Below are 24,020 nucleotides of genomic sequence, written 5' to 3'. Positions count from 1 at the left end.
AAAAATTAAGATTAGTAAAACAAAAAATTAAAGATAGTGCGCCAAATTTGTATAGGAATGTTCGGTGAACCTAAACATGTTGCACATATTCAGGTTTCTCTTAGGTGGTGTTTGGTTGAGGGGGTTTTCAAATTACCCCATGCAAATGAAGTTGGCAATCTGCTTTGCACTTGTTTAGTAGACAGAGATTTGGCTGATTCCCCAGACAACCATGATGCATAACATTTTCAATTTTGTGAAAGAATGCTAGACTTTGGCACTGTTTAGAAAGCATTGTTGGAGGTGGTTTTTGCTTTGATAACCGGCTAAACCACATGGCCCCACAACATCATGAAGGATTGGGAAAATGGCATCAGACCATAATATCCTCATCATCATACATGCACATCGTCAGAGCCAAACGCCGCCTTGCTCCGATCTTCCTCCACCACCCTCGATCCCAAAAAGCGACTCTGAGAGTAATAGAAGAAATACCCAGAACCCTTTTTTTTTTCCTTAGCTGTAAAGACACAGTGTTGCCTTCACGTTCTTATTTGAATCAGTGGGTGTTCCATTCGTGCTCCGCTCCTTCCATCATTTCTTGCCTCCTTATAATTCGTTCTTCTTTTTTTCTGCTTTTCCCCTTTTCTCTTTTCTCTTTTCTCCTTTTTTTTTTTGGAATTAAGAGGCAACAATTTAGGTAAAAATGTTGTTAGGTTGGTAGAGTAACGAGGGAAAAGAAGGTCTTTCCTTCCCTCAGCCATGGCTCCAGCTGGAATCTTTCTGGGTTTCGTCGAGAATGGAAATGAATGCTATTTTAAAAATAGGGACATTTTTGTAATTGCAACTTATTTTTTCATCTATATTTTATCTCAAACCAAACATAGACTTTGAATCTTACCTAATTTACCCGGTTAATTTTTTTTCCAACCAAATAAATTTTTTTACATTTTTCTACCAAACTCACTTTCCAACCATTTCCCTATCAATTACATTTTCCTAGTATTCAAAAAATTTCTCCTCAACCAAACATCCCCTTAACGATTTTGTGTTAAGTTTACTTCCAATCAGTTTATAACTGGGATTCGTACAATTCCTTGTATTCCCATAGATACTCAAGATGCTTTGTTTTTCGCCAACCTGTTCATAATAATGATAGTGCGCAACGGTTGAGGTGCATTAAACGGAAAAAGGCAACCACAGACGACTTGATTGCTGTCAACACTATCAGATACATGTCGCAAGAAAGCAAATAATGACCACTCACCTTAATCACTAGTCCATTGTTCTTAAGTATTGCATTACTCAACAGTGTAAGAACAATCAGCATAATGTGATTCTTACTCTGTCTCAATGTAGGGACAATAATTCAGGAGGTTTTATTCAAAGTTGATGACTAACTTAGTCTAATAATTAGAGATAAGGAGGCCTGATTTTCAGGTATCTGTTGTGCACTGTTCCTCTGCCGGAGGGTCGGTGGGAAAGATACGGTAAAATATAGTATATAATATGGATTTATATTAACAACCCGTGCTGAATGCTGAATATGGAGTCCAAGTACAACAGAGTTGATGGACATATAAGATGACACTACACAAGGGTCGCCATTCTCCACGCACCATCGATATATTATTTTATGAGATTGGTTACTCAAGTAAAAAATGACACTAGTGCGCTTCTTTTGTTTCTTATTTTATGTCATACATTTGGATGTACAATTATTGAATACCTGAATGAAAAGATAAAGATAACAAGTTTGGTAAAGAATTAGACTCTTAATATTAAAGACTTGCATAGTTGTTAACTGAAGTACTAATATATTAATTAGTAACTCACTTGCATAGATGCAAACATTTAGTCACAGAAAGAAAAAGACATAATTTGATACATAGTTATATTCACTTTAGTTTCAAAACTATAATAACATTTTTTTATTTTATCAAACAAATATCCCTTTAGTCTTCCTTCGTATTGCTTTCCGTACTATTTGTATGTAGACTGAAATACAGAAACAATCGGGCTAGGCTAATCATTAATATTCATGCACAATTGTTAAAACAAACATTTAATATTGAACTCTTCAATTTTCTTTTTCTTCGGTGAATGAAATGGTAATAAGGACATATTATCGATTAGAACAACAATGACAAGCTTAGAATTTCAAAGAATATAAAGAGGTTCACTTAAAAAGAATATTGCATCTTAAATATTCATTTAAAGGTTTTCTCCAAATATAAAAAAAGTTTTATCCACATGAAAGCTATGAACCCGTAACCCTTAGGCATCGAAGGATTTCCTTGAGAAGAAATGACCTCTTATCTAGAAACTTTAAACTGGTTGTGCCAACCCATGTTAATGTTGAACTCTGTTTTATACTTAAGTTTCTCATTTCTGTCTCAAATGTGTAAATAAACATATTAATCAAATAAATTCACAATTCATTTAATTAATTAACCTGAAGGAAGTAGTTTTAGATGTGTCGTGATTCTACCAGCCAATTAGTTTTGGAGCTTTATGCATGTCCTTAGAACACTATTGGGCTAAAAAATACTGAGTACAAGCTAGTGCAGCAGAAAGATTAAGTGGAACAACAGAAGCTCTCCATTAATTGGTTTCTGCTGGACCATGTGCGCAAGCTGCACCATCTGCCATCTGCACATCAAATTGCAATATCTGTAAGCACTACTCGGTTCTGTTCAAAATTAAGCATGAAAACATATTTTCTTTCTATAATAGAATTCAATTCCACACATTGAGTTTCATCTGTACTCGATTGGATTACTTAAAATGGACAGCATCTCTTTGGTGTTAGTTTGAAGTATTGCTTAAACAGCAGCTGTACTGTCTACTTTCCCCACGTTTAGGTCAGACAAATTGTAAGCTTTCACATGACTCCACTGCACTTCAGATTAGTCACTAATCAGTTACGCGGTCCATCTAATTTAATGTCCTTACTTTAAAGAATATCATTTTAAGCACAACATAAATTTTTTACTTCATCTAGTGGTAACAAGTTCTTTTGGGGACTGGTAAATTTTGATGACGAATCACAAGCTGTTTTGCTTACATCTTAACAATCTCCCTCCCTCCTTACACTGAGTCTTAGTAAGTTGTAACAGAAGGGAATTAAAGGCTTGAACGTTCAGCACATTTACTATGAAGTATCCTTCTTTCCCATACATAATCTCATCTATTATAGTTTGTCTCAAACATTCAATAATCAATACCATCACTTAATATTTTCTTAAGCATCGATCATAGTCTATCTCACAAGTTACAGCCTTTAAAAATCGGAATCATATATATCTGATTTTTATTTTTATCTCTTCAATTGGATGATAACAATTAATTTAAAAAACTGATAATTAACAAAAAAAAGTATTGCAATTTAAAAGTTGATATTTTTATTAAATTGTCATTATTTAATTCAAAAGACAGAAAAAATGACAACAATAGATTTGAACCCCAATCCTAAAAAATACCGATACTTTTTCCTTTATCTATTCCAAAAATGTAATGGGCAGCAAGATGGCATGGACACTTTTGGTAGGGCAATGTGTAAAAGCTGATCAGTGGCTGGTGAAAACATTTACACACCTTTGCGACTCTTCAACAAGTTAGGAAAAAAGATTTAACATGACCCAGGACGTTAGAAGCTTTTGACCAGAGTAATAAATAGAAAACTGAAAACATGATCTATCTAGCTTGACCGGATCCACTACCCAAGAGTAGCTGTACTCACAATTATTAAGACAATCTTTGCCTGCATTTTCATTATTTTCACAAGACTTGGAATTTCCTTTTACTGCATATCAAACCCAAAAAAGAAGTTGGAATTACCGCAGTCCACAGTGCACGCTCTCAACTTTTATGGAACGTCCTTAATTTGTATATTCAGTTTATCGTTAAATAAATTTATTTTCGTTCTAGACTTCTATGGCAACACATCATCAAATAGGGACATTTGCTACAATCCAAATTTTGTATTCCGAGGTCTCCCCTTGTTAAGTTTCTTATTTATTATTGTTCACAGGCGAGGCACAGCTGGAAGGCGTGATAAAACAGAGAGAGAGCCCTTTTTGTTTTTTTGGGTTTTTGGGACACCCTTTCTTTTTGTCAGGAGAGAGAAAGCCCCTCTCGCGGTCACTGACTAACGGCTATGCTCACTGGGCCAGGGGTAAAAGAAAAGCACTGAGTTGTGATTTGGCTATCAAGCGTAACATAAAATGGCCATGGGTTGTGATTTCGCTGATTTGTGAAGACCTGAGGGGAAATTGAACCAAAGAGCTAAAACAAAACAACCAGAGCCTAAGCTAAATTTTGGACATCAGAAGATTCAGAACCCAGCGTTGCAGTATATTACATATGAGGTGCGGAGGGGAAAAGGTGGCCTAGTAAACGATCGAACCTCCAGTATCAACATGGTCTGTGTCAATTGAGTTATAAGCACGTTGACTGAACCATCATTCACATTAGCAACTTCTTGGCACAATAAGCATCTCAAAATCATCACCCTATCCCCAAACCCATGAAGTTGAAAATTGTATTGCAAAATCATATAGTATATTTTGAGAGGTTTTCAAACACAGGCTCATAGGAGACCCGTTGTTATTAAAAGCCTAAAAACCAAGATGGATACAGAAAAAAAAAGATGTACTTTGCCCCTACCATTTGTCGTGTTAAGCAAATCACCTTTAAGAGTTATCCAAGCTACGTTAGAACCTTAGATAATATATAAGGACTAGAGAATTTTGTTAATCTTTTTAATGTGGGATGTTATGAAATGTGAGTGTTCAACTATTATCTTTTCAAGATTTAACCTGGGGCTTTGAATACACCTTTGGATGTCTTTGTTGTAGACTTCCGAGATTAATGAATTGTATCCTTTTAGTCTCTATCTCTATTTCTTCAATGTATTCCTTCCATGTTTCTTGAGTTCCACATATTTAATAAAGACGTTAGTTTTACCAACTATTCTCAACATCTATGAAGATCTCTATCCAAAGGTAATGTTCCTACACAATTTAACAATGTGTTCTTCTTCGGAGGGAAGAATTTGGAGCTCTCCAGAATCCAGATACTACTAAGTAGATAAGTTACACACTTCCATTTGACACGAAATATTTTAAACGCGAAGCCCTCCCATCACCAAGAGAATTGAACTAACCCATAACGTATTTCTGAGTCCAGCTTCTTGCAGTCGACTCGTACTTACTCCTGTCAGATTTGTACATGTGGGCTATCTCTGGCACCAAAGGATCATCAGAATGAGGGTCTGTTAAGAGTGAACAACTTCAGAGCAAAACCTGAGAAGACAAAAAACAAAAATTGTATCCCCTTGTAAGCCAGTAATTGCAAGTTTACAAACTAGAATGAAAAGGATGGTACAAAGACAGGCAACATTTCACAGTTTCAAATTGCCAATAATAGCCATGGCAGATGTTTCCTTAATAATAAGACTTGAAATTGCTCCTCCAACAAAAGAGGTATTTCCTACATAATATTAAATTACCTCATTTTGTTTTCTAACGTTCTGCAGCGTTTATCAATTTCTGCATGCATTGTGTTGAGCCATTACGATACAAGGCAATTTGAGGTCAGAATGTATATTATAGAGTGTTGACAAAGTGACAATGAAGCAACTCCCCTAACAGAAAATATTTTGTTTAAAATATTTAAGTTGCATATCTAGCGAAAGTAATAGAATTCCTGATAGATGTGGAATCACTAGGCAACAAAAATCCAAGAAATTTTATACAATCAATTTTGTTATTAGATCATATTCTGCAAAAATATTAATAACCCCACTGTCACTGGAAAGTTAAATCTAAAAGGAATCATCTCTAAAATACTACGCAGGCATTATATGTAGCAAGAGACATTCTGAATAAACCTCTGACATGGTCAGTGCAGGGCCCAATCGCTCCTTCAATATGTCAAGGCAAATGCTTCCATTGCTGTCGAAATTGGGGCGAAACACCTTTGTCCTGAAAGCAACCTGACAATTAATCCATACAATATCTCAAGTAGGAAGACAAGGGTCAATAAGATAGGAAACACTTAGCAATACTATATATACAAGCATATAATAAATTTTCAGCTTTTAAGCACATCAGAATATAAAGGTAAGTATAACACCCTTATCGCATAAAAGGAAGCTACATTTAACTGTCTAGAAGCAAATAAATGCTCAAAACGACAGTCAAAAAGATTCTGCAACATTATAAGTTAAATATCCACACTATATACAATAAAAACATGTCACACGTCGGATCCCTAGCAGGTAGGATGTGGCCTACAACGTTGCCAGGCTGTGCTGGCCTCAAAATGGTTACATACCCAAAAGAGTCATCTTTTGCCATCACTTGTTACAGCTATTTACATATATGCATCACAAGAAGGAAGTATAGATGATAATTAAGGTGAACTCCCAAAAAGTGGTGCTCCAACATGACTACATACCATGTCTGAAAATATAAGCGACCACACGGTGGCATTGGAAACTGAAGTGGAAAAAGCAGTCTGCAATGAGAAGCACGAACCATGTCATCTCTACAATCTCAGGTCTACCTACCTGGATGATCACATAAACAGACAGATGAGAAATAAACCTTTGATAGTTTCTAATTATAACCTCACCCAGCCATGACTACACGGAAGATTCACCCCTCGTTAGAAATACTACATAAACTTTCAGCATATAGAATGCATATACATACATTGAACTGTAGATCTGAGTAAAATACTTTTCATGTTATAGTAGCATAAGCCATATCAGTTTATGTCACTCAATCTGTTTTACTGGAGCCCAAAACTCTAAGGACAATGCTACTTTATTATCAGATAGTCAAACTGTTTGGCATCAGTCATATACAATCAATAAAACTTACCCAGTTCTGTGGGTTTAACTAATTAAATATGAATTACTGTACCCAAATTTGTAGGCTTAACTGAAAGAATCTGAACCCAATTTTGTGGGCTTAACTGGATAGATCTGATAAACTATGCCTAATTCTGTGTGTTGCCTGATTCTGTGGGTTGTTTCAATTTCAAACAATCTGTTTTCAATTTGAAGAGGGCATTTTAAACAAACTTGGCATGTCAAAACTTTTTCCCCTGTGGGAACTGAAACAGACAAATCATAAGGCAAAACTAATATGGGTAGTTTCAAGTCTTGAGCACAAGATACAAAAATGAAAGAATGAGAGGCACCAAAATCAGAGTATAGTTAAAAGAGAATCCTGAATTAAACTCATACCTTGAACCATGTTTTGAGCCTAGACCGCTTCTTGGCCAATAAGGGTCAAGACCCTTCCTCTAGTCTGTGTCCTGGTGTCAGGACATTGTCCCACCGTCAGAGGACACTGTTGTACCATATGACCTGGTTTACAACATTTGTAGCAGACTCTTTGGCCAGCCAGCCACTCATCGGTGTGTCTCTTCCCACACTTTGGACATCTGGAGAACCAGTTACCTGTCCGAACCTGTTTTTATCTTTCCTGAACTGAGCCTGAAACTGCTTGCTTTTAGGCCTACCATCATCCCTCTTCCACTTCCACCATTGATTCTTCTCTTTATCTGCCGCAGCCTCTTTCATGCTTTCTTCAATGACTTGGCATCAACCCCAACTCCTTTGTTAGGAGCAGTATTCTGATTATTGAGTTGCTCTCGCACTTGCTCCATAAACAAGTGAGTGGCTGCAGTCTGGTCCCTAAGGGTATCCGCCACTCTAGCCAATGCATCAACCATAGGGTCTACAGCAGCATTAGAGGTTGAGAATGTACACCAAATATCTGCCATGAATAGATTGAACATTATAGTGATTCAATTAGCCTTATTACTCAATAATCAAAATAAGCATGATTTATGTTAGTATTATAGGCTACGCTAAATACCAGCAAGGCATAATTATTGTAAGACTCTGCGGGGTCATCCTCCCTGTATCAGATCTGTCATGCACTGATCATAAACAATATGATATTATATACTGCTGTAAACTGCTATGCTTGCTAAATGATAATTTACAATACATTAAACTAAATCTGTATGGCAAGCTCTGCTTGCTAAATAGAATAACTGGTGCTGCATTAAAACTCAATCTATATGGCAAGCTCCGCTTGCTTAATGCAATATACACCATAGCACGATATACATCATAGCAGTATTTAAATCATGTCTGACAACATAAGTTCCCTTTTTGCAAGCTCAGCTTGCTCAATAACCCTGCAATAAAATATGTCATGATGACATGGCAAGCTCTGCTTGCACAAAGAGATTCATAAAAACCGTATCATCATGTAATACTCAATATGGTTCTCTCGAAACTGACATATTCATTAAACAAGTTCACACTCTCTACTTGAAAGAAACCTCATGAATATATCTTGAAAAATTGGTATTTAACTTTAACAACATCTTAAAATCACATTCCGTGGGTTATTCAAAAGTCAAAACCTGGGAATTTTCGCGAACTCATTCAGACCAGCATGTGCTTCTCCCTTTTTACAAGTTTATTTCGTTTTATTGAGTGAAACCATCATGATATGTGGGTATGTAATTTAAGGCATTGCCCCAACAAATACTTATAGTCCCTTGACATAGTGATTCTCATGGGTACTATCCCCACATCATAGCAAACTTCAAATAATTATATCTCAGCAATTTGAAAGCACCACCGTACACTTAATATCATGCAATGAAGGAATTTTCCATCTCAATATTCCACCTAAAAATGTCAGCTTAACAGTGGGCACTCATAACCCCTCAACCCACACAAGGCAAGGAAATAGCACGTATTGGGTTTATGGCAGGGATTTCTATCTAGCAACCAAAGTAAACTTTCAATCATTATTACAAAGCCAATAGCATATCAGCAACCAACAAAAAATAGAGAATATAAAACACTTAAAATTACCTCTTGGTGTATAAATCCCAAGAGAGAGCACTTTGATTATTTCCCTATGATGAGCCTTGTTCCCTTCGATACAGCCTCGCTATTATCAAAATCAGCTTCTGTTTCTTTGATCAATCCAACATGCAGGAGAAAAAGGAGGGTCAGTGAGCATTTCTGATACTACACCATCGGCAAAATCACAGTGCGTCAATCTCTCCCATGAGAAATTGTTAGAGTCGAGATTCGTGAAAGCGCAAAAGCTTACCTTAAGCATTGGTAATATATTATTTGTTTTGATCATTGTTTTAAGTGTTTCACTTCTCTTGCTCTCGAGAAGTTATCTTTTGTGAGACAGATAAAATGAGAGCTATCAATTTTATAAAATAGAAAAAAGAAAACACATCTTTTTATGTGAGTGTAACATGAGAGATGAATAACACGTATTCCTTGTTTTAATTATTTGATCTCCGATGAACTCTTTTAACGCCGTTTCGCCCATATCAGAATAATCCGTTATCCCCTTTTCTTTTCTTTTTTTAATTTAAGTCAGCAGCGTCAAAGTCATGTTTTAATTTCATAAAATATTTTTTTCATATTATTTTATAAAATTTATCAAATCACAGCTTTTTAGGTTTAACTCAAGTCAATTTTGACTTGACTAATCACAAGCAGGGGAAAAGTAGTAGGCAGCACGGACCCATACAAATTTCCCTCGTTCAAGTTGGGCATATAAGAATCATGTTGCAGAAACGATACTCTTTATTTCTGTAACAAGGATTCGGCAACGTATTTTGAGGATATGATGTCGTATCTTGATTTTAATTTAACTTTTTTTTTTAAGCGTGGAATCCACACTTAATTTGTGTGTGTAAAAAAATGATCTTGTCATGTAAGTCGAATCCAATTTTAAAACAATGAATAAGCTAATTAGTAAGTATGCATTTAATAATATATGTATTATTATATAATAAAACATTTTAATGGTTGAGATGATCTGCTGTTTAAGTACAGGTTAAAGAATAAGGATGTTCAAATTGTATTATTTTTATTTTAAAAAATATTGTTTAAAAAACTATATATTACATTTTAATTTATTTAAATGTAAACAAGTTTTCTGAGCAACTACAAACAAGTTTATTAGAGATAATATTTTTCTCTAATATCACCATCAACTAATTTATTAGTGGATGAAATTAAATCTTAAATACATTTATTATTGGTTTTAAGGCATCGCCTAAAGATTTTATTTGATTTTTTAATGTCTCAAAATTAATAATAAAAATCCAAAACTATAACTATTAATGACGTTAAGAGTACAAAAATCATATCTAAAAAGTTCGTTTAGATTAAAAAAGATTAAGTATAATATATTTTTTTATCTCTTAATAAAATATAGTATATAAAAATATAAAAACTTTAATGTTTTTACAGTGAATGTAAATAAGTTATTTATGTTTGTTCTCAAAAATATATTATTTTGGATTAAAAATTAAAAAATTATAATAAAAAAAATTATTATAATTCTGAAATAAATTATAAGGATTTTATTAATCTACTTTCACATAAGATAGTTATCTTACGTCGTAGAGAGAGAATAAATGGGTCCCACCAACCACCATTACAAGAAAAAAGAAAGAAAAAAGGTGGGTTGCAAAAATTGAAGTGAGAGAACATGAAATAAGTTATGTTATATGAAAGGACCAAATTATAATCGCCGTAAGAAAAGCGAATCTAAATATAAAATAATATAATTTACGCGTGTCTCGTGATTCCGCCGAACATTTTTTCAAGACGTCTGAAAAGTCAAGGGCTCAAAACATTTTTTCCTCGTGCTACGTGTTAATTGTTTTTGTAATCGTTTGTCCTATTATATTTTCATATTCATCTTAAATTTCTTATCTTACAGAGAATGATAAAATGGAAGTCTCACGTCTTATTTTCATATGATTATTCACAGATTAATGCTCAATAATCAAATTGATAATTTTCCTTTACTGCATGAACTTTTTCATTAAAACTTTAACTCTTGAATATATATACTAATAATTTTATATACATATAAAAAACATATTTTTGGGATTGACTTCGCTTTGCTTTTCCTTTTCTTATGGAATTGGGGGCTGAACCATTATTCCGTTTTTCTTAGACCTCTCAAAATGACAAAATCACTATTTTTCCATTTAGGCTGCCTGCTGATGTTACATTTTTTTTTTAAATAATAATAAAAAGTTCTCCTGTTAAATTCGGAATGAACCATTTAAACAAGCCTACAACACTGAAAAGTTCATAGCACATTGATAGGTCTTCCACCAAGGGAAAAAGGTCCATCTTGTTGCTAAAATTAAAAATACCTCACAAATAATGATTTAATGTGTCTCGTGTTATATTATAGGAGATAAAATTATCTTCTATACATAAGTAAAAGTGTCTGAAGCTCGTGTCGGGCCATGTTAAGAGAAAAAAATATGAATCTAACACATTTTTATGTATGTGTAGAAAATACTTTTATCTTCTGTAACATGAGATAAACTAAACCCAATATATAATCTCAATTAACCGAAATGTTTCACATCAGGCTAGCAAGGTAATAAACCACCTGATTGTTGCACCAATTCACGGTGCTTCCATTTACGCAGGGTCAAGTAATAAGGATATGTTCTCTTATGCATGCTGAAAGACCAGCGCCAAAATTAGTCGACCAGTCAATATTTAACCAACTCAGGCAACTTACACAGAGAAAAAATAGTAATCATAATAAATAATAATCATGCTGTTGTTCAGAACAATGAGCAAAACAATAACAGATACACTCAAATCAAATAAAGGCAATGGCTTTCTTTCATTCACTTCCTTTTGGGAAGGGGGAGGGAGTAGAAGGGGAGTTGTCACTGTCATGTTGAGGTAATTTAGGTTCTGCTTGGTTCTCAGATGATGGCTGAGGAGTCTCTGTATCAATTTGCCTCACATTTTCTATCATCTTCACGACTTCAGACATCTTAGGTCTCTGATCAGGCATCCTTACCACGCATGACATGGCTATCTGTAACATTTCCACCATCTCTTCTTCTATGTTTGGAAATCTCATAAGCTCCAAGTCAAACACTTCAGCTGTCCACTCCTCACGCACAACTGAATGAACCCACCTCACTAGGTGGATGATTTCATCACCACCAGTTGTGTGGATAGGGGATTTCCCTGTCAGAAGCTCTAGTAACACCACACCAAAGCTGTAAACATCTGAAGGTTGTGCTGCTTTCCTTGTGTCTGTAACTTCAGGTGCACGGTAACCAGCAGCTCGTGAGATGGGTATGGCAAGCGAGCTCATTATGGTTGCAAGGCCAAGGTCAGATACACAACCATACTGTTTAGTATTGAGAAAGATATTTGAGGACTTAATATTGCCATGTACAAGCTTCCCACCATTCTCAACATGGATACGAGCAATGCCTCTTGCAGCTCCTAAAGCTATTCTCAGCCGAGTATCCCAATCTAAAGCCACCCTATCTTCTCCTCTTTTACCTGAAATTCTCAGAAAGAATATTTTTTTACACAGAAGGACAGAATGTAGATGTGGTTGCCTAAGGTGTAGAATGTACTAAAATGACATTTTCAATACAATTTGTTTTTAATTGATTATTTATTTGCAAAATTTGAACCTTGACATCTCTAGCTAAACAACAAATGTTGTGTACAATGTACTCTAGGCAAGAGTGTGGAATTCAAAGATTTTTATCTTGGAGGCGTTAGAGTCGTACAAGCACTCCAGTATCGGACATCAGATAATCCGCACTCAGGAGGAAAGCAAATAATTTTATAGCTTAAGAACGGATGATATTATCTAAAAATGTAAATGATCCCAATGTTGCTGAAAACACTAACATGGAAGCCAAAAACTACATTTCAAACTTCAAAGTTAATACTGAGTGCCCATTCAAATGTCATGGTTGGATTCGGAGTAAGACTGAAGATTCATCAAGAGACAACATTTAGACTTCTCTGAGAAAGATCATAAACAATTGAGTAATAAAATTAATTTTTAGGAAAATAAATCTAATCATCCCCCAGGAGAACATAGCATGCATAATGTTCTTCAAACCATCCTCGTGTAAAAATGGCACTTCTAACAGATATATATTTAGCTAATATTTCTTCTCTCTCTCTCTCTCTCTCTCTCTCTCTCTCTTCCAATATTTTCAATCATCAAGCATTATAACATAACAAGCAAGCACAACAGAAATACTAACACGGATAGGCATACTTTGTAAATAAAATGAAGCTTAACAGTCATTAGCTTATCAAATACGCAATACACCCTATCACAGTTTCCCTTACATAACATATGTAAGTAATTTATTCCACTCATGTAACTATATGCTCAAGGTTTTTATTTTTTATTTTTTGGTAAACATATGCTCAAGGTTTAATATATAAGAGGATGGTCAGTGTAGTTTTAATTAAAATTAGTACAAGAAGGCCTCGTATGTATGCAGCTACATATGCTTGCCAGTAGCTACAACTAAGCTAACAAGCTACGTGAAGAAGCAACAGATCCCGTTTCATGATGAACATCGCTTTTATCTAAAATGGTAAATATGAGCACATATCTCTCTATTTGTATTTGATTTAAGCATCCTACGTGCCCAAACATTTGGAAGACATATAAGATTGCAATGGGCTAAAATAATGGTACATACCATGCAACAGAGAAGAGATGCTCCCTTGGCTGTAGTAATCATACACCATCAGTTTCTCGTCTTTGGAATAATAATATGCCTTAAGCTCAACCAAATTCTCATGCTTAAGATTTCCTACAATCTCCATATGTTGCTCAAAATCCTTTTTTCCAACTGCCACCTCCTTTAACCTCTTAACAACAACCGCGGTTGCATCCTCTAGTATTGCCTTGTAAGCAGTACCAAACGTTCCCTTTCCCAGTACCTCAGCAGAAGCCCTCAACAAATCCTCCAAATCAAAGGCATAATTACATCCCTCAAAGAAAACCAGTTTATTATTTGCATCCTGGTTCCTTGAGACTGCTTTTTCAGGAGACATTTCTCCCTTCTGCAACTTCCCTCTGAAGGCATCATCGTCTTCATCCCTTCTTCTCGAGCAGCACACAAACATCAAAAAAGCAAACGCTACCAGGCCTAGAACAGCACCGGCAACAATAATTCCCAGCAATGCCGTTTCACTGAGCTTTCCACCTTTCTTAGATTTGGAAGATGGCTCATGAACCGGTGCCTCCACAGGGGAAACAGCAGGAGAACTTGCAAGAGAAATGTTATTTCCAAAGAATGCTGACTCAGGAAACCTCTTGAGGGATTTAGGAACACTTCCCTGCAAATTGTTGTTAGACAAATTCAGCAGCTGCAATCTGGGCAAATGGAGATCAGGGATTTCACCAGAAAGAGAGTTGTTTGCAAGGTTCAAACCAGCAAGCTCAGACAAATTGGAAAGGGAGAGAGGAATGCTGCCATTGAAATGGTTATTGGATAAATTGACAACAGTAAGATTCGTCCAAGCTGAGAAATCAGGCAAACGACCCGACAAGTTGTTGAACTGAAGATAGAGAAAAGATAAGTTTTTAAGATTGGAAAAATCAGAAGGAAAGTTCCCAGTTATCACATTGGATCTGAGGCTCAAAGTTTGAAGCTGTGAGAGGCGGCTAATGGTATCAGGTGGAATGGTTCCATGAAATCCAACCCCTGGTAATCGAATGGCTATTACTCTGGACTTATCTTCATTGCAAGTAACTCCAGTCCAAGTAGCACACACGGAGGAACTCTCATTCCAATTCAGAGGCCGAGAAGGAGGGAACTTGTTCACAAAGTCAAGCAAAGCCTGCTTATCTTCAACAGGTTCAGCATTTCCTTGCCAGAGAATCAAACTCAGTAGATAAATGAAAGAGAAAATGCGTAGAAATTCCATTTTCAAGTTTTCAACTTCCACGAGGAGCAGGGAACGAGGTGTTTCCGCTTCCTTACTGCATAGACTGAAATGAATCACAAGTATGTTAGTTTAAACAAAAGATACACAAAGCTTCCCGCTTGCCAAATCAAAATGAAAGAAAGGAGAGAGCTTGAGACAAAAGGGAAAAAAAAACTGAAAAAGAGAGAAAAGGGTGGAAAAGGAAATCTTATTCCTAGAAGATTGTCGATGAAAGTAGAAGCGGACACTGAGAAACTTGTGCATAAAAGAATGAGCTTGCAGGTTGTGTTTTTTAAGTCTTTTTTTTATATATAAAAAAAGGAAACATAATTTAATCTGTAAATAAATAAAAGCAGGGCGTTCCAACTTCTACCAGATATTGTGCATCTTTTCTCTTTTTATTCCGTAGTAACTTTTCAGTAAAGATGGGAAAATCGAGAAAATTCAAAATTTATTGGAAGTAAAACGTAGTTGAAAGCAAGGACCACTCACTTGGCTCTTATTTGCAGATCTAACCAAAGAATGTCCTCTCTGTCCCGTAAAAAAAAGAGAGTTAAAAACACCCTTCAACCTGCTCCTATGCTATAAACTGAGATAATACAGATAGAGCCCGTGTGAGATAGCAGAGAAAATGGGTTGTGTTTATGATTTCAGAAGTAAATGTTACTCAACTGGCTAAAATTAGCATCCAATGCAAAAGAAAAAAGAAAAAAACAGTGAGTGAGTATTAGCTTTGGAAAAACAGTGCAAGATGTGATTTTGTACTAGTTAAGAGTTAGAGAATAGAGAATGTGAGCGGAAAATAAAATACCCAGTGGCTGCCATTGGAGGTGAACACGAGATTTCAACGGCCATTCCCAACGGCTCTATTTGTTGCGGTGGCTGTAACCGAAGCTGCAGGCGTGAGAGAAAAATGCTGGATTGGAACGTCTCTTACACACACTAAGGTGAGTGAATGTGAGAGTGAGAGAGAGAGACCCAGAGAAAATAACGGTGTACAGTTGAAACGGAAAATGCTGTTCATTACCTCAGGGAAAGGTGGGTTCATTAAATGGACGTGGTCGTGTTGCCTCTTGCCTTGTGGGTCCTTTTTATGTGATTAGTTTATGTCTCTTATTAATATCATATTATCCAATACATCTTTTCTCATTTTTTATTTTTTTAGGAGAGATAAACAAATCGAATTCATTTTTTCATTTGTATTATTTTTATGAGACAAATAAATCAAATTCTTCTATTCTCCGTCGCACGGATAATTAATTAGTATAAATAAATATGTAAACTCTTTTAGTTTTATTTTATTTTTATTTTTCTTATAAAATGGGAAGTCCATATATTTATTCTATAAATAAAATAAAATTTCTTCAATAATATGAAAAAATATTTTCTATTATACAAATAAACATCGTCAATCCCTCTTGCCTTTGATTTTGGATTTATTTATAGGGCAAATGATTTTTACTTTTACTAAGACATAATTCATCCTCTTTTTTCTCTCATTATTTTCTCTCTCTATTATTTTATCTCAGTGGCATAGAAAATTTTTTATGTCACTGAAGCAAAAACCATTTGTCCTTATTTTTATATAGTTTAAGAAAAAAGTTATTTCTTCTCAAAAAAGAAATAGGGAAAAGTTATTTTTAAGTGTTTTCAACACTCAAGTTGTGTGAGTTTTAGAAATTAGGAATTGATAATTATTTTTACACAATACAAAACAATATAAACGTTTTGTTATTCGAACGTTAAGAATTATATTACACGTATTATAAACTTAAAATAGATTACTATCAAGTTTATTATTAACAATTAAAAGGACAAGGGGCTTGAAGTAGATCTATTTATTAGTTTACATTTTTTGGAGAATAAATTTAAGTTTGGATAATTTTAAATTATAAATATATTATAAAATCTAATAATAAAAAATGTATCAAGTTTATCATTAACAACTTGAGCGTATAATCATACAACTAAATATGAAGTAGATAGAATCATTAATTTACATTATTTTGGAGAATGATATTTGGGAAGGTGGGGGCAATGAGTAGCAGGTTTAAGTGGCTGGTGAGTGGTGAAATGATAAATAGCACTTTTACAATAACGACAAACAGTCAATGTTGTCAATGGTCCAACACAATAAAAAGGCTTGCACAACTACCCCAAACACCCAGTCATGATTATGCATCATTAACCATTAATAAAAAAATGGGGCCAGACAAGTTAATTTCACCAAACATTGGCTAATCTAAAAAAATTGCATGATGAAAGAATTGGGGAGAAACTCCTGAAATTGGTTTAAAATTAATGAAAAAAATTAGTTTGAAACGTTTTTAATTTTTTTTTATTTAACTAAAAAACCTTTTAACTAATTAAAAAGTTTAATGTCTAATTACGAAGACACACGTATATACAATTATTACTATTAAAACCTTTTAACTAACTAAAAACCCTTCACAGGAATTCACTGGCCTAGGCTCTTAGGTTGTTCTTTCTTATTTTTTCTGTTTGTTTTTATATTTTCATCTTGTATCCAAAAAAAAAAATTTATTACTATTAAACTCGTTATTAATAATTTTTATCCTGTAAAACATATAATATGATTATTTTAAGTTAATTTAATTTTTTAACTAATTTATTTTTTATAATTTTATATTACTTTATTACTTAATATTTAATATATATATATATATATATATATATATATAATGGTTTATTGTTTGTAGCTAAAATTCTGTCCCGCAACTTAAAAATTGTTTTGGGTTGTAAATTTTCATTTTATTTATTTGTTAATATTAAAACTTTTCATTTGCGTTCAAATTTTCATTTTATTTATTATAATCTATTTATGTATTTATATTCCATTAAAAGTAAAAGTGTTAAAATAAGTAACTTTAAATACTCAATAAAAAAAGGGAAATCATTATCTCCTTCTACATGAGATAAGAACTTTTTCCTACACAAATTCGTTTTTCGTGCTAATTAATTTTTCTTTTCTTTTTTAATTTAAAATGTGGGATCCACATTTAACTTATCTCTACTTTTTTTCTCTCCTACTATCTTACAACATAAGAAAATATGCACCCATAAAGTAATTGAGCTGGACAAACAAAATTGAAATTTGAACACGAACGACACAAATTTTGTTTTCTCCCATCCAAAATGGCATAGATTTTATGTTACATGATATAATATTAGGCAACGTGACATGACAAACAATAAATTCATATATATAACAAAATAATTTGTAATGTAACTACATTTAAAGATTGGTATATACATATATATATATATATATATATATATATATAAGTTTAGTGAGTGTACAGTGATCGGATACAAAATTCGGTCTAGTGCACTAAGTTCTCCCGTGAGAATACAATTATAGTAACTATTATAATTATGTTCTCCCGGAAAAATACCTGGAGAACACCATTATAATATTCAGTGCACTAAGTTCTCCCAGAACTTAGTGCACTGAACGGTCCAGTGACTGAATTTTCATTTTTTCATATATATATATATAATTATAATATTTTTGAAGAGAGAGAAAAAGTCATATACCACCCGTAGTATATAGTGTAACTGCACCAATCCTTATATACAATTATTGTACATCCGACAAACTTATATATATATATGGAAAAAAACATTTCTCTGGCAACTTGATAAAAATTTATCTTCCACTATTTAAAACTATGTCGTTTTGTTTATTTATTTACTTATATTAATTTATTCACCTTTGAATGATTATGATTTTATTTTTTTCTCTCTTCCTTTATCACCATTTAGGGATGGCAAAGCGGGCTGCCCGGCCCGCCCCGCCCGTGCGGTCATAAGCCCGCCAAAAAGTGCCGTTTGGGCCAGCGGGGCGGGCTGCCCGCCAAGCCCGTGAGATTTTACACTAAAAAAGAAAAAAAAAAATTAAAAAATTCAGCCCGAGCGAGCTAGCGGGCTTGGCAGGCGGCGAGTTTGGAAAACTTAGCCTGCCCTGCCCTGTTTGGCAGGGCGTCCTGGCGTGCTGAGCCCGTTTTGCCATCTCTATCACCATTTATCCACCTTTGTACGGTTATGATTTAGTAACCGCCTAACCGGAGATAAAATTATCTCAACCAGCTTGAGAAACGATAAGCCATATATATATACAGGGTTGAGTGTGTATAAAGTGACTGGATGTAAAATTTGGCCTAGTGCATTAAGTTCTCCAAGAGAACACCATTATAATATTTTGTGCATTATGTTCTTCCGGGAGAACTTAGTGCACTGGACCATCCCGTCGCTTTATTTTTCATTTTATATATATATATATATATATATATATATATATATATATATATATATATATAGTCATCACCGGTTGGATCACGGTTTTCACTATCGTGAAACCGAGCAAAGATTTAGTGGTCCGGGAGTAAAAGTAATGAGGTGAGAGAAAGAGAAAAAAAATTGAGGAGAGAGAAAAGAAAGAAAAAAAATTAATACACGTGTCAATATTTGAGTGAAAGGACCACGGAGGTCCTGGAGTATAATAAAAAATTCCCATGAAACCAATGGACTGTTGGTTTTATCAGTTCAATAACCAATTTAGTTTTTAAAATATTATTAGGTAGAATTGCATGAGTAATCTCATTGAGTTTAATATTTTTAAGAATTTTTTGGGAAAATTACATAAACGTACTACTATAATTTATTATGTCATTATCAATAACGCTGATGAAAATATCATCCTTTTAAAGGAACACGGTGTAAGATTTACTAATTTTTCGTTGATCTTGTGTTTAGAAAACAAAATAACCACTTGTTAGTCTTAATTGGGAAAATAATGTTAACGGTAAATTAGTAAATTTAGTGTGAATAACGTGATAGTTGTTCCTATGATATAATTTTTAGAATAATTTGAGACTATTAATAACATAATGATGGGCTATGATTCAATTGGTCAAAATTATTATATAGTTTAAGGGGTAAACAAGATAATATGGTGATAAATCAGAACAACTGAACAAATAACAATTTTTATAAAACTTCTGTAGGGAATCGTGCAAAATTATATAAAAGTTTTTTAAAAACTGAAAAAAAAAACTCGTTTAGAACAATTTGCTTGTGTGAATAGCCAATTTTATACAGGTGAGAACAATATTATTAAATTCTTATTGGTAATTAACTTGGCCAATTAATTTATGACCGGTTCGGTTAAATTAAATTAATATAGAATTATATAATAGATATAATAATAGAATTCTTTTAACGATAAAATCCTTATAATCTATAATAAATGTTGCTGGCAATCATAAACAAGACCTGGGTTCTATTATTTTATTTTTGGATTACATTCGGTATCTCCACAGCCGATTAAATTAAATTAATTTTTACAGGTGAGAACAATGTTATTAAATTATGATTGGTAATTAACTTGGCCAATTAATTTATGACCGGTTCGGTTAAATTAAATTAATATAGAATTATATAATAGATATAATAATAGAATTCTTTTAACGATAAAATCCTTATAATCTATAATAAATGTTGCTGGCAACCATAAACAAGACATGGGTTCTATTATTATTTTTTTGGATTACATCCGGATATCCTCACAGGCCACCGTCGATAGTCATGAGACTAATCTCTCGTCCCGGATTAGCGCACAAAACGGTAAAAAGCTGGCAACGAAATGCTTTCTATTCACAAGAGTTGGGGTTCGAATCCCTAACCACTTGCTTAAGAGACAAGATGCTGAACCATCACGCTCATCCACGTGGTTACATGGATTCCATTTTTGAATACTGCAAGACTTAAAATATTTTAGGCAAAATTTCAAAAACCGTTTCATTCAAAAAAACGATATCGATTGAATCGCAATTTGTAACCGCCACCGGTTAGTCTGATCTAGTTATGATAGAAGTGGGTACGAGGATAATTAATTTCAAATTTCAAGTCCAATCCCTAAGTTAGGAATGATTTATTTTATATTTTTTTATTGAAATTGTTAATACATTGAGCTTTTTTTTAATAAATTTAAATTTATGATTAAAAAATGAATTGTATAACTATCATGTCACATGAACAAAATTTTTTTATCGTGGAGACACAACCTACCATAGAAGAAAAAGAAACTAAAAGCTAGAAAGAGAAAAGAAAAGAAAAAGACTAATGAACCCATCCAAATATGTGTTTGGAGAATTTTTTTTTTTACTCATATGACATAATAGGTATATAACAATTAAAAAATTATGAATAATTTGTATGCAGAATTTTTTTTTTAAAAGAAAAAAAAAAACTAAGCTCTTCGAACTTTTGGACGACTGGAAGAGTATATAACTATATAACCAATCAATATAACGTTGACAATTATTTTTGGTGCGATTCCTTGTTATAGGTAGGTGCCAAGCAGTCTCAACATAAACTTAATATCAAATAAGAAAGAGAAGTCACATAAATCTTGTGCTTCCGTGGCAGATAAAGAATTAGTCTCGTAAATAGTAGTTCAAGTTCTAGGAAATAGGAATCGAACAAAAAAATAGTTTGAGAGGTAAATTCCGTGGCAGATAAAGAATTAGTCTCGTAAATAGTAGTTCAAGTTCTAGGAAATAGGAATCGAACAAAAAAATAGTTTGAGAGGTAAAGAACTTTGGGATACATCAGCTCAAAAGCTAGCTCAAAGGGTGGGAGTGTTCAAGGCCTTATAAACTCCACATTAGTTGCACATACAATCAATGAGACTATATATCTCAACACGCCCCCTAATGCAAGAGCCCTTTGGGCTAGAAGCTTGGATATTGTACAAGTTCAATTTTTGGTTTACTTTTTATTTTAATTCCACTTTAAAGTGGGGACGGTAAGTGGGGACGGTGAGCTCTGATACCATCTAAAGAACCTTGGGATACACTACCCCAAAAGCTAGTTCAAAGGGAGTGCCCAAGGCCTTATAAACACATTAATTGCTCGTACAACCAATGTGAGACTATATATGTCAACACACCCGATCCCATTGGACTAGAAGCGTGGATATTGCATAGGCCCAATTTTTGGTTTACCTTTTTGTATTTTTTATTTTAATTCCACTTTAAAATAGGAGGTGGTGTATCCCAAAATTCTTTACAAGTGTCTTTATTTTGTTTGCTCATCAATGATCAAGAATGGCTATCGTTAGTTTCCAAAATAAAAAAAGAATGACTATCGTTTGTGAATTGTGATTTAAGAGTAATAAAAAAAAAAGGATAAGGAGAAAAATAGTCCGCTTTTTGCAGTGTCTTTCTCATCCAACAGCCAACGTTAAAGTCTAAAAACCTTTGTCCTCTTCGATGGTTATAATAGCAAAGGCTTAACAAAGAGGTCATTGTCCATAAAAACCGTTGGTCGTGAAAGGGAATGTGTATTGATTTCTCATTAGGATTGTGCAATGCATAAAAGAAAAAAACACAGAATAAGGATGTGTTTGTGCAGGGGAGAGAGGCCCTCACAGAATGCAGCCCTCTTTTTCTGACAAATTATATTTTGTCTTAGCGTAAGAGGGGAACAGTAAAGTAAATTGCATAATGACTGAAATTCAATTTTGAACGGAGCATTTCTCAAAGGATCTAGTGCGTCTGCCTCACACACTTTTAAGTTTCGAAATTTTATTGTATGTATAACAATCATTTTTCTTTCATATATTAAATATAAAGAGTCACTAGGGTTAGCCTAGTGGTATGGGGTGTGTGTTAAGAGTGTGTGTAGTATAGAGTGTTGTGTTCAATTCCTTGTAACCTCCAAAATATATATATATATATATATAAAGAATCAATTGTTTGCAAGTTTCTTGAAAAAGAGAAATTTTTTAAATGTCATATTTATATGAGTTTGTCTACTCTCATGTTGTAGGAGAGATCATATCTTATGCTAAGACACAAGATGATGGGACCCACCACTTAAAAAGAAAAAAAAAAGAAAATAGCAGCACACTTATCAAAGTGTCTATGGCATAAGATAGTACTCTCATACAACATGAGACTACTATTTCGCTATATATATATATATAAAGGAAAAAGTGTTTGTCATTTTAAATGACAGAAAATTATGTTATTTTAAGAGAGATACAGACTATGAAGCACCGACGCTTCAAAGACCTTGACATGTCGTGTCCGACACTTCCCGACACTCTCGGACACTTCGACACTCTCCGACACTCCAACACGTATTGTAGAAACTCAAAAAATAGTTCAAAGGTTGCATTGCGTTACGTTTTTAGTTTCAACTAATAGCTTCGTTGGATTACGATTATAATTTTATTGAGTTTAATATAAATATTTGAAATATCTTATGTTTCTTTGCAAAATTGATGGGTATTAAAAGTTTAACCTCGTTTTTTTGTTAAATTATTGAATATTAAATATAATATACACTACATAAATAAAAATATTATTTAATATCACAACGTGTCCTAACATGTCGAAATCTAACAGTTTTTAGAATTAACGTGTCGGAGTATCGTATCGTGTCGTGTCCCGTGTCGGTATCGGTGCTACATAGGATAATACAGACACAGAAAATTTGAATTTTAAATTAAAAAAAAACCACACATTTTCTCTTTCCTATGATTTCCGTTTTTCTGTGTCTATCTTTCTCCTAAAATGACATAACTTATGTCATTTAAAATGACAAACACCAAACCCATATATAAATATTAGCCTCATGTCATAACAAAATATGAATCCAACAAGAGATATTTTATCTATTATTACATAACAAAATATAATTCCATATATATAATTCCTCTAATAATGCAGATGTTAGTCAACTCCTTTTAGGGAATGCCTTTAATTATTTGACTGCTTTTAAATACTGAATTCTGTTTGCAGTGTCTGAGACTCTACTGTTTGTAAGTTTGTTTGGTTATATTGAGATGTGGCCCGTGTGGGGAAGACATACAGGGAATACTTGTTCTTGTTCGTATGCAAGTTTCAATACTAGTTCAACCTTACCGGCACCTCAGGCAACATCATGATGAATACACCCACCCAAGGATCTTTGGTAATGGTAGGGCATCTACCCGTTTTGTCTTTCAACTTACACAATTTTTTATTAGTAAAACAAAACAATCTTTTTTGCAATGGGTAAAAAAAACAAAATGAATGGACAAGCCCATATGTATAACTACAGGGAGGTTCCATCCAAATTGTCAGGGCTCTTATATAACACCCAGTGTAATCTATTGGGTTGGCCATCAGACAGAACACGTGACTGCAAA

At 33.8% G+C, this 24,020-nt stretch overlaps 1 protein-coding gene and 1 long non-coding RNA gene across 4 annotated transcripts; both read right to left on the bottom strand.

Moving 5' to 3' along the window:
* Positions 1 to 4,875: 4,875 nt before the first annotated feature.
* Positions 4,876 to 9,164, bottom strand: LOC133284762 (uncharacterized). Of its 3 annotated transcripts, XR_009747941.1 has the most exons (6): positions 8,894 to 9,164; positions 7,875 to 7,938; positions 7,238 to 7,772; positions 6,442 to 6,553; positions 5,492 to 5,966; positions 4,876 to 5,285 (listed from the first exon to the last, which is right to left on the bottom strand). It is a non-coding gene; the product is annotated as an uncharacterized LOC133284762 (long non-coding RNA). The 3 variants fall into 3 exon arrangements; XR_009747939.1 differs by having other exon boundaries at positions 4,876 to 5,966; XR_009747940.1 differs by lacking the exon at positions 7,875 to 7,938 and having other exon boundaries at positions 4,876 to 5,966.
* Positions 9,165 to 11,708: 2,544 nt separating this feature from the next.
* Positions 11,709 to 15,319, bottom strand: LOC133284789 (probable inactive receptor kinase At4g23740). The gene is made up of 3 exons (XM_061481869.1): positions 15,293 to 15,319; positions 13,567 to 14,864; positions 11,709 to 12,391 (listed from the first exon to the last, which is right to left on the bottom strand). Exons 2-3 carry the CDS (start codon positions 14,798 to 14,800, stop codon positions 11,712 to 11,714), a joined length of 1,914 nt encoding a protein of 637 aa, XP_061337853.1. The 5' UTR covers positions 14,801 to 14,864; positions 15,293 to 15,319; the 3' UTR covers positions 11,709 to 11,711.
* Positions 15,320 to 24,020: the final 8,701 nt, after the last annotated feature.

The sequence above is a fragment of the Gastrolobium bilobum genome, unplaced genomic scaffold, assembly GCF_033153095.1.
Source record: "Gastrolobium bilobum isolate Gb01-03AN ecotype WA unplaced genomic scaffold, APGP_CSIRO_Gbil_v1 utg27505, whole genome shotgun sequence".
Taxonomy (NCBI): domain Eukaryota; kingdom Viridiplantae; phylum Streptophyta; class Magnoliopsida; order Fabales; family Fabaceae; genus Gastrolobium; species Gastrolobium bilobum.
The sequence above is the reverse complement of the archived record's forward strand: the minus strand, read 5'-3'. Positions and strand labels throughout refer to the sequence as shown.

Coding starts and splice junctions, on each gene's coding strand:
- LOC133284789 (XM_061481869.1), bottom strand. CDS start 14,800: ATGGAATTTCTACGCATTTTCTCTTTCATTTATCTACTGAGTTTGATT. Junction 12,392..13,566: donor CATCTCTTCTCTGTTGCATG/GTATGTACCATT, acceptor TGAGAATTTCAG/GTAAAAGAGGAGAAGATAGG.